A 10,094-nucleotide genomic window follows, 5' to 3' on the forward strand; every position below is an offset into this window, starting at 1 on the left:
CTTCAAACAGCATCCTGGTGGGGAGGAAGTCTTAAGGGAACAAGCTGGAGGTGATGCCACTGAAAACTTTGAGGACGTTGGGCACTCTACAGATGCTCGAGAATTGTCCAAAACGTTCATCATTGGGGAGCTGCACCCGGTAAGTACCTTTTGGTGGCGGGCGGGGCGGGGGGGCGGCCTTGTTTCTCTTTAAGGCTATGGCTTGACCTTACTCAAACCTTTAGACTTGCATATTACAAAGTGTAACAAGGAATAAAGCAAAAAGCAATTCCTCCTGACTTCAGAACACCATTTCATCAAAAAGTAAACTGACCAGAAACTTCTTTGCACTCCCTGGTTGCATTTTTCATGAGCACTCAGAACCCTGTCATCCAGGGACATGTCCTGGTGACAGTGCATCCCAGACTCTGAAGTCCCCTGAGCAGCGGATTTTAGAAGGTGGGGTGCTGGCCCAGAGCAGTGTTATTTTTAATTTTTTTTTTTTTTGACCAAAATATCTTGCTTAAGAAGCTCGCTTCTTTTTTTCTTTCTTTGTATTTATTTAAAAAAAATTTTAATAAATAAAAGTTTTAAAAATAAAATAATGAAAAATTAAAATTAAATTTTGAAAAATAAATATATAAAAAGAAACTCCTTTCTACTTTTGTTAGTTTGAGGATATTTTAATTCTAAAATGTGATTTAGAAATTTTTTAAAAGATCAGCTGTTAAATGAATAAACCCTGCCTCCTGTAGAACCCACACGCAGTCCTCATCCTTCTCACTCTACCCGAGATCTTTGAGAACATCTCCCTTGGTGCTAACTTTGGGGAAACAGAGGCTTATTTCAGCTTTTCTATAATCCCAGGGGTGTAATAGGAGTTGAGGCCCTTGTGGAGCATTTTGAACTGTGCACGTGTGGCTGCGCTCACCCATCAGCCAGCGTTGCCAGGAACTTTGGAGATGTGCAGACCTGGAGTGTGGAGCAGGCAGCCGGGGACCCTGCACCTCCGCGAGGGTGTGGATCTCCCCTCTGAGCTGGTGCCTGCCTGTCTCCTCCCCCATCTCTGGACACGGTACCAGTGGCCCACCTGAAGGGGTGGAGGGGCTGCTAGAAGTGGGCTCCAACGAGGAAATAACACAGCAAGAAGCCTCGACCCCAGGGAGCACACCGAGAAACCCTATGAAAAACACCCTGTGAGGATGTGTGTTGTGTCTGGTTGCTGCTTTTCGTAATGGCCGCTGTTGAAGGAGGGTTGAAGCAGGCTCTCTGGGGAGGGCCTGGAGCTGTCTTAGAGTGGTTTCCATTGAGTGGGGAGGTGGGCTTTTGGGTACTTTGAGAAAGGCATCTTCATTTCCCAGCAAAGTTTATTCACCCACATGTTTTCATCTTTATCTTCATATTTTACCGAAGTGATGTAGTTTTATGGTAATCGGAGAGGCCTGCCTTTTAAATGTTCCCTCCTGTCCTTATTCTTTCCCTTCCGAAGCTTCTGGGGTTGGAGCAGGTGAGTTTTCAGGCTGTGGCTGTAGCGTGTTTGCCTCACCTGTAATCAGCCTTTGTTGTTGAGTTGCTAAGTGATGTCCAACCCTTTGTGACCCTGTGGACTTGCAGCCCGCCAGGCTCCTCTGTCCATGGGATTTCCAGGCAGGAATACTGGAGCGGGCTGCAATTTCCTTCCCAGGGTGTCTTTCCGACCCAGGGATCAAATCTTCATCTCTTGCATTGGCAGGCGGGTTCTTTACCACTGAGCCAATCACCCTTTTAATGCACTTTATTTTAGATGGAAGTTTGAGTAGATTATGACCCTACAATTGAGAGACTGCAGGAATTCACTGAGTATACCACACAGATTGCACACCCATACACGTATATACACACACCTGAAAGGCAGTTTCAGAGGAAAGAAAGGAAAAATCTAATTAGATCTCAGCTGCTCCCTGAATTACAGATCAGAATCTGAGTCTAATAAATGTATATACAGATCAGCATATAAATATGACTATCAAAAACACTATTTTAAATTTTGGAACTCTAGATCACAATACGTCTCAGCACTTTAAATTGTTGCAGTCGGATGGATCAAACTGGGTATTTAATAACTTGGGTAGAACCTAAAATGCTAATTATTGAATAGCAGTGTTTTAAATGTCAGTAAAAGCGAACACTTCAGAAATGGTAATTTTGTAGATGTTTTTCCATTCGTAATGGGCTTTGTTTTTTTATTGCAGGATGACAGATCAAAGATAACCAAGCCTTCGGTATGTGTGACCATCTCTGGTATCTCGGTGGCTACATTATCTTCGTTGTATTTCATACCTGTCAAACTGGAGGGCAAAGGTCATTTACTTACCTGAGACCAGCACAGGTCTTTCTAAGTTAGATGACTATGTACCCTGTTGGCTCCAGCAAAATTTTTTGTCTGTTTAGATCCATCAGTATATTTTATTAGGATAGCTTTATGTTCTCCTCATAAGATTGTCAATACTTAAAATAACATTTCCATCATCATTATCAGCAGATAACTTTTGAAGGGCTACTTCTACTTTTTATTTACATAAGTAGCATTGTGCTTCTGAACTGAAACATTTGACAAAAGTCTTCTTTTCAGAGAACTTAAAATCTCAGTAGAGTCTTCATACTTAAACCTTTAAGGTGTCTGTCAATGTCTTCTTCATCTCCACATCTCTGGGACATAGTAGGTGTTCAATAAATATTTACTGGTTGAATTGAATGCTAATTAAATAACTTTTTGATGCATTTTTCCTTAGGAAAGGAAATAATTCCAGTGATGTTCCTTTTATGCCCAGGCTCACCCGCCTTCTCTCTGAACTGATCAGCTCATTTATATGACCTAGTGCCTTCTTTGAGGCTCCCTTTTGGACTGCTGAAATTCTCTGGTGCTTCAAGTCTTTTGCTTTTTCTTCAAAGTCTGTCAGGGAATAAGTGTAATTTCTCCTGTTAGGTGTTCAGTATGTTATCTTGGCACATATCATTCAGCTATAGTAAAATGAGGATTTGATAAGGCTCATCACCTGAGCTTAGAACTGATATAGAGCCAACCGTGTCCTGAACCACGATTCCTGCCAGCAGAAAGCACCAGTCAGAGCTAAGGTCTCCCACACAATCACTTTACTCCCGAGAGACGCACTCTTTGCTCCTCTAGAACATACATGGCTTTGCTTACTGCAGAGCAGAAGTGGGGGAGTGCGGGGCTGGAACTTGCTGGTTTTCAAGGCCAGAAGCAAACACATGGACACTTTTCTAGGTGTATCTTTCTTGTGCTTGTAGCTTACTAGGAGAAGAGAGTTCTTTGTTGTGTCTGTATAACTATCCATCTGTTTCCAGGCTGATAAACATACACTGTGGTCTGAATTTTTGAAATGCTGCCTGCTTAAACTGAATTGTGAAATAAGATGTACCAACAAGTATTAGATTGAACCCTCCAGAGGGAAACAGATTGAGTTACCAAGTTAAGCTATTTGTGTTAATAAATACAGAGACAGTGCAGTTTTAAGTGAGCAAATCCAGATCTATCAATTTGACATGGAGGGTATCAGTAATGGCAGTACCTACTGATAGGTTTCTATGGTTGCCGTCTTAAAACCTTTGCTATGTAAGTGAGTTGATTTGATTCTCAAGGTATCATAGGGGAGCTCCTGGACCTACCAGAATGTAAAGAATGAAATTCCACCTTGTTCCAAGCTTTGACTTCGTTCAAGGTCACACACTGTAGAACCACTGCTAGCACCATTTAAGGCGTAGTGCTCGTGAGTCTCTCAAGCCTCTGTAGGCTCCGACCTTTGCATAAAAGGCATCACTCCATCAGCAGTATCTTTAGGGAAGCCTTCCAGTGAAGGAATGGGCTTAGTCAGATGAACTTATAAATGACGTGGATGAGCTTTGCATGAGAGCTTATCACGTGTTGATTTCATCACTCCCCTTTTCCTACCTGAAGCTGAACCCCTCAAGTTCACTGTGTGAACAGGAGGCACAGCCTGTAATAAAGACCGCAGGCTTTCCCCCATCTTCCTTGACAGATTAGTCAGTTCCATACTAAAACCCAACTGGGGCCCAATGCTAAGTGGTGACTCAGACTTGTCTTAACGCTGAAGCATCCCTGGGTTATTATCTAACAGACAATAAGCCATCAAAAAGTGCGTATTGTCTTTTACAGTGCAGCTCTCTGGAGGATCTTTGTTGTTGCTGGTGGTCACCGCACCCGAGTAGTGCATTCCACTCATGGTAGCAACGAAGGTGGAGGAAGGCAGGCCAGCGAGTTTCCATGCAGAGTTGTTAGCACGTTTGGTGCAGTGCATGTGCTGGGCGTGACAGAATAACCTCTGTTCACTGTTTCAGGCTTAGCTTTCTAGTGTGCCAATAACACTTCACCTTAAATGGACTATTGCATTTGTTTCAGAACTGATTATGTCTTTGTATGTCTCTAATAGCTAAATAATATTTTCACATTGTCCAGTTACCTCTTGTAATCCTTGTTCATTTTATTTGCCTATACAAAATGTGAAAACTAATCTTGCAGTAGTTATGAATACTTTTGTAGTCTCTTGAGATTTAATGTTGCTTCAAAAGATAATGACTGTGAAGTTTTCTATTTGAATGACTGTGTTTTTCCCTCCTCCTGTGTCAGGAATCTTAAAGGCCATGTCTCCAGGTTGGTGGGTGTCATAACTGCTTTGCCTGATTTTCCCCTGGAAGGTTTCTGCCTTTTTACGGGAATGTCTTTAATGCGCTTTGCTGTGTGTAGCATTGCCTTGCTGCAGATCAGTGAATGTTCGCTAATGCTTTTTTATTTGTGCTTTGGGAAACTACAGCTGCATTATTTCCATCTACCCTCCTGTGAGGCACTAATGCTTTGCTGGTGTGGAGCTTCAGGAGTGCTTCTTAACAACTTTTCAAGCCCGAAAAAGCTTACATCCTACTTGGCCTTGGTTACCCCATTGTTTGGGGCAGACTGTGTCTTCCCAGAGCCATCTGCAGCTCATTTTCATGGTACTGATAGGAAGGACCTTTCTCAGAAGGTGTTGGAGGGTAAACCAGGAGGCAGCTGTGAATGCCCCTGGCATCTGAGGATTTCTTGGTGGGTGACGGTGTGATGTCAGCCTGCGAGGCCGCCAGTTTTTTTTTGTTTTTTGTTTTTTTTTTTTAAAAACCTGCCAGAGTTAAAGAAGACCAGGAAAGGTGGTCCAGACTGTTACAATTTAAATGCCACTTCTTTTTTTTTTTGACACTTTTTTTAAATTTTGTTATTATTTTTTTTTTATTTTTAAACTTTACATATTTGTATTAGTTTTGCCAAATATCAAAATGAATCCGCCACAGGTATACATGTGTTCCCCATCCCGAACCCTCCTCCCTCCTCCCTCCCCATACCATCCCTCTGGGCCGTCCTAGTGCACCAGCCCCAAGCATCCAGCATCGTGCTTCGAACCTGGACTGGCAACTCGTTTCCTACATGATATTTTACATGTTTCATTGCCATTCTCCCAAATCTTCCCACCCTCTCCCTCTCCCACAGAGTCCATAAGACTGTTCTATACATCAGTGTCTCTTTTGCTGTTTTGACACTTTTTTTAATATAATCTGGGTAAGCTTTTACTTCTATGAGATTTGATGAAATAACTGATGTTTTACTGAACATTTCATTCCTGCTTTTGAAGAATGAAACTGATCTCCTTAAAGATAATGATACATTTTTTGTATGTATAAGTGATACCTGTGTTCAGTTTCTACATTAAGCATTTAAATGTCTGTCAGGTACAGAATTAGGTAGCCTATTAATTTTTAACATTTTCTTGCAAATTTTCGAGGTTATGTTCGTAAGTAATTTAAATAGAGACCCTTCTTAAATTTTTTTTTCTTCTGAAAAAATGGTGAGTTTGGGTATATTAGTGAAGATTATGATGTCATTTTCCCTTCAGACTTTTTTTTTTGAAGAATGCATTGAATAAGACTAATGAATTGAATAAACTGTTGTGATCTTATTTTAAAGCAGGTTATAGTGAATTGAATGAACGTTCAGATATTCCCTTTAACTTACCTTTTCTTGTGTTTCAGGAAAGTATTATTACTACCATTGATTCAAATCCCAGGTATGTGGTAGTTTTCTTTAAAAGTATGACCGATCAGAAGGCTCCTAGAATCAGAGTTGGGCTAGAGGGTCTCTCCCCACACTCGAGGCATCTCTGTTGCTTGAGCTCCCGCCATGCTCCTCTCTGTGGACAGGTCGGGGTCCTCTCCACTTAGCACCCAGACTGCCCAGGGCCTTCCTTCCTAAACTGTCAGATGGCTCAGACATTTCAGACAACCCCACGTCTCACCCTGCTGCCATACCTCCCTGGAGGAGCAGAGCAAACGGAGGCTCCTTCTCCCCTCTGTGGGCTGGACAACCTTTCTATCTTTAGGCGAACATTCCATATCCTTCCTCATTTGATATGTGGCCAGTTTCTTAAATTGTCATGATTATATCTCCCTAAGCATGGTTCGGTTTTCCCCTTGTCCCTTTTCTAGTCTGTCCTGAAATTGAACCCAGTGATCCAAGTAATAGCTTGAGTCACTTGTTCTAGGCACTTGATTTCTTCATATAGTTTAAGATCATATTGATAGCTCCCAGGTGGCTCAGTGGTAAAGAATCTGCCTCCCAAAGAAGGAGATTCAGGTTCGATCCCTGGGTCGGTAAGATCCCCTGGAGGAGGAAATGGTAACCCACTGCAGTATTCTTGCCTGGGAAATCCCATGGACAGAGGAGTCTGGTGGGCTGCAGTCCACGGGGTTGCAGAGTCAGATTCGACCTAGCACGCACAAGATCATCCTGACGTTTTTGGTTGTTCTACCATCCTGACTTATGGACTGCCATCAAATACAATTTTTTGGACCCAAGCTCGAAGCCACACACTCCTGCCTGTTATATTCTGCCCTAAGTTTGCTGCCCCCAGGCTGCTCATATTCTGGTACATTCCCCGCAGTATTTCCTCTTGCTTTACCCTGAAATGTCCGTCTCCTCCTAAATGGAAACTGAAAACCTACCAAATTACACTCGTAATCCTTTTGCAATTTAAATCTTGATTTAGAACTTGCTATTTGTGAAGAGTATTAAAGGACAGGAAGTTTATGACAGAAACCGTCACGTGTGTGTCAGCTGTTACCTGCTCTTTCTCCAGATTCTAAAAGTTCATATCTGTATTAATGATCTTTCCAGCCCTGCCCCTGATTAATCTGTCATTTATAGTAGAGCAATGTATTGGGACTGAACAGTATATAAATTGGGATTTTTGTGAATTCACATCTATGGACTGCAGAGTCAGTCATTTGGGCATGCTGTTTCTTAACACATTAAACCTACTGCACACAAGTGGCAATTAGATTTTCTAACCAGAATCACAGAATGTTGAGCTGCGGTGCTGGTAGCAACCTTAGTAACCGTGTGCTTCACATCCCTTAGCTTTGCAGCTCGGGGCACACAATTAGCCCTTGGCTGTGGAGCCTGCTGATGGCTTTCTTTAAATGAGAAACCTGCTCTTCTGCTTCACAGTTCAGTGCCATTGTTAACTTACGGGCGTATCTAGATCAATACCTGTTTACTTTTCTGAACTTGTGATATGAAACCCAGAATTGATGTCCTTTGGATAAGTCACTAGTCCTTGGTGGCATCTGTTGAGGGAGTGATTCATAGCTGTTTGTGTAAAATTATAGAAATAGATCTAAGTGGCACTGTAAGGGCATTCAGTTTCTTATAAGGCTGGAGGGGTGGAGCCGTTGTCCTGGTATACCAGGACATGTGTTATACCAGGACATATGTTGTACTCACTTCCCTTTTAGCAATTTAGAGTGAGCTTTTCATCCAGAAAGGTTAGAGGGGTAATAGAACACTCCATGGTGACTGTCATGGTAAGGAGACGGAGCAGAGTTTTGAGTCTCCTGCATGGAACATCACGCAAGCGTCATTGCTCTTTCTTTCCAGCTGGTGGACCAACTGGCTGATCCCAGCTATCTCAGCGCTGTTTGTAGCCCTGATATATCACCTCTACACTTCGGAGAACTAAACACATTCTCAGAAGCCAATGGAAGAAAAGACTGCTTTGGTCCAGGGAGAAAGAAGCCACCACTCTTAACTTCAACTGACAAACCCTTCACCTGAAAATAATCTGAATACACCTATTTTCCTTTCCTCCTACATTAGACACAAAACAAACCATAACTGTTCCATTCTTTGGACTATTGAACTTCTAAAGTGTGCCTTCTTATTCACCAACTTTGTTTTGCTGTTCCATCACTACATCATTTGCTTATTGTGGACATGATCTTTTAAAACATACCACCATGCTGAGCTGTCTGTTGGGTATATGATTGTCTTTAATGTTTAGAATCTGATTACTTGGCGGTCGTTTAATGCGCTCATCTTTCAGACCCAAGTTGTCTGAGGTAAGGAGGGGTGTCCTTGGGTCGTTTCTTGTGCTGCTTCATCTAATTGAATCATCAGATTTTGCATGTTTCTAGTGTAGGTTGTTTTTTTTTTTTTAAGAAGGCCCAGAAATAATAGCTTAAAGATTTCTAATAATTGTTCTACAAAAAAACAGTCAGATAGATGATAAAAAGAGAAAGTGGCCTCCAAGACCTAGAAAAGATACTCAATCCCGTCTTTGATTAAAAACACCAGCAATGTCAACAAGAAGCCTAAGAACCATGAGAGAACATTGCCGCTGGCCCATCTCTGAGCTTAAACAGTTTGCACAAAGGTTTTGATTGCACAGAGATTCTCAGCTAACAGTTTCTCAGGTTTTACAGACTCTCCTTCGGAAGTGAAAACTGCTTTTCTGCCCCCATAATGAAATCTTGATTCCCGAGTCTGGGTTTTTTTTGGGGGGGGGTGGGGGGAGGCGGGGGGCGGGAATCTAATCAGCATTTATAGAATATTTTCTTCTACTACATCAAAATACACATTTTTAAGCTCAGACGAAAGTTTGATTGAGGTAGACAACATTATGGGTCACAATTCAAAGAGAAGAAATCCTACAAAGCATTTTCTCAGACTGCAAATCAATGAAGCTAGGCAGTAATGGAAAAAAGAAAAAAAGCTGGAAATATCAAAATATTTGCAGGTGGAACTACACACTGCCAAATAGCATGTGGGTCAAAGAGGTCCCAGACAATTTTTAAAATGTCTTGAACTAGTGATTCACTAATTTGTACAAACACACACGAGATTATGGGACATTCGGAGTCTTGATTTTTGAAGAAATTTAGCTCTAGTGACAGGCCCGAGGGAACTCTGGTGTGACTCTGATTCAACCATCCCATTCTTGTTTATTCTCTACCCTGTGCTTTTTTTTCCTCTCTCAAAAAACTTGAGAGATGAATTTATAGACTCGAAATACATCATAGTTAGCGATGATTGTCCGTTGGCGTGCTAGCTGACTGACGAGCCACGGCATTCATCAGAAATATCTAAAGCACATTAAAGACGTTGTTTAAATTTCAGAACATTCATAGATTTTTATAATCAATGACATGTACCACCCTCTGCCTCTTTTGTGACTGGAGGTTAGAGTGAGTGTTGGAGGGCAGTGGGGGAGGTGTCTGTATCACATGGGAAAATGCCTGGCAGAGGACTCCTTTGTTCAGATTTTAATAAACATATTCCTGGAACAAAACTCATGCCTCTCGTGATGGACTTGAAGCGCCCGCCTCCCTCTGCATGTTGGTACATCCACAGACAAGTCAGCAGGCTCTGCTGTAACGTGCCGTCATTACTGTATAGTCATGAATAGGTCAGCTAAATAAAAGTAACCGTGGACCTTCACCCTGCTTTTTGATGCTACCTATCAAGGGTTTCCATGTCGAGTCCCCCAGTTCTTCCTCTGGGATAGTGGAGCAGTTGGTTCACGGCTCCGGATGTGGTTTTCAGCATGATCATGAATCGTGTGTCTGGAAATAAACAGTATAACCAAAGCGATTGAGGCAGGACCCCCATCCCCGGCCCCCAGCCCCATAGCTGGTTCCTGTGAAGCTTGAAATGACCACCAAACTCACACTCCAGTGAATTATTTGTATGTCCCTCATCTGGATCACTTAGAGAGAAGCTTGCTTTAAATTAGGAT

General features: G+C 42.2%; 1 protein-coding gene across 1 annotated transcript in view; it reads left to right on the forward strand.

The window, feature by feature from the left end:
* Nucleotides 1–9,647, forward strand: part of CYB5A (cytochrome b5 type A) — a 33,904-nt gene extending 24,257 nt beyond the window's left edge. The window contains 4 exon segments of the mRNA NM_174033.3: nt 11–139; nt 2,211–2,240; nt 6,055–6,089; nt 7,958–9,647. Coding sequence (NP_776458.1) covers nt 11–139; nt 2,211–2,240; nt 6,055–6,089; nt 7,958–8,039 — 276 coding nt within the window. The 3' untranslated portion in view covers nt 8,040–9,647.
* Nucleotides 9,648–10,094: the final 447 nt, after the last annotated feature.

This window comes from Bos taurus, chromosome 24 (assembly GCF_002263795.3).
Source record: "Bos taurus isolate L1 Dominette 01449 registration number 42190680 breed Hereford chromosome 24, ARS-UCD2.0, whole genome shotgun sequence".
NCBI lineage: Eukaryota > Metazoa > Chordata > Mammalia > Artiodactyla > Bovidae > Bos > Bos taurus.